This window comes from Diachasma alloeum, unplaced genomic scaffold (genome assembly GCF_001412515.2).
Source record: "Diachasma alloeum isolate Michigan unplaced genomic scaffold, Dall2.0 Dall_scaffold_02870, whole genome shotgun sequence".
Lineage (NCBI taxonomy): Eukaryota > Metazoa > Arthropoda > Insecta > Hymenoptera > Braconidae > Diachasma > Diachasma alloeum.
The window spans coordinates 1,017-1,892 of record NW_021682385.1 but is presented as its reverse complement, the minus strand read 5'-3'; the positions used below and the strand labels follow the sequence as shown (position 1 = coordinate 1,892).

The window sequence follows — 876 nt, the reverse complement described above, 5'->3', positions numbered from 1 at the left end:
TGGGATTCAGTTTTCAATGAAATACTTGTTCCACAATCATCTGGAAGTGATGGGACAGCGGCTTCGGACACATCTGAGTCACCATTGGAGCCTGACTCAACAATTGATATGGAAGAAGTGCACGATTCAATGGTCATTCCGGAGGATCCACAGAATACCGCTGAGGTGGCTATCACGATCCCCGAGTCACCTGAGAGCCTTGAGTCAGTAGAGGGAGGTTTGGATGTACCTCCCGTGGCAGCAGAGCAGGATGATTCAGCTGTTCCTATAATTCACGATCCAATAGAGGAGAGTCCAATCATGTCTGGTGTTTCAGACTCTCCAGAGAGCCCAGAGCCAGCTGAGAGAGGACCAACTCTGCCTATTATTCCAGACTCACCGGAGAGCCCGGAGCCAGCAGAGAAAGGCCCAGCAGTGCCTACTATCCCGGAATCGTCAGAGAGTCCAGAGCCAGCAGAGAAGGGTTCACTTCATATCTCAAACCCTCCAGAGGTTGACACGCTGGAGCAAAACTCACCCATCATTCCAGAGAGCTGTGAGTCAGTGGAAAAAGACTCACCTGTCATCCCAGAGATACTCGAGAACTCAGAATCTGGAGAAACATCAGAGACTCTTGCACCGGGAGCAGAACCAGTTGTGATTCCAGAGGATCCTGGGACTGCACAACCACGCTCAGCTAAACAATTCGATACGAAGTGCACTACAGGATCGGATGATGACTCAGACGGTGATGATGATCTGGTGAAAATTTTCGTGCCTAAAGAATGGGATGAGGAGCTGTCTGAGAAGGCATTGAAGAAAAAGCTGAGAGGAGTTATCAACAGACATTTCAAAGTTGGTGGCACTTTCCTCACGATTGGTGATGTACGAGCTAAA

The 876-nt window shown here is 49.3% G+C and overlaps 1 protein-coding gene across 1 annotated transcript in view; it reads left to right on the top strand.

Moving 5' to 3' along the window:
• Positions 1–108: 108 nt before the first annotated feature.
• Positions 109–876, top strand: part of LOC107046881 (mediator of DNA damage checkpoint protein 1-like) — a gene marked incomplete at its 3' end in the record, with an annotated part of 1,759 nt that continues 991 nt past the window's right edge. The window contains exon 1 of the mRNA XM_015269599.1: positions 109–864. Within this exon, the coding sequence (XP_015125085.1) occupies positions 109–864 (756 nt within the window). The remainder of the gene's footprint in view (positions 865–876) is intronic.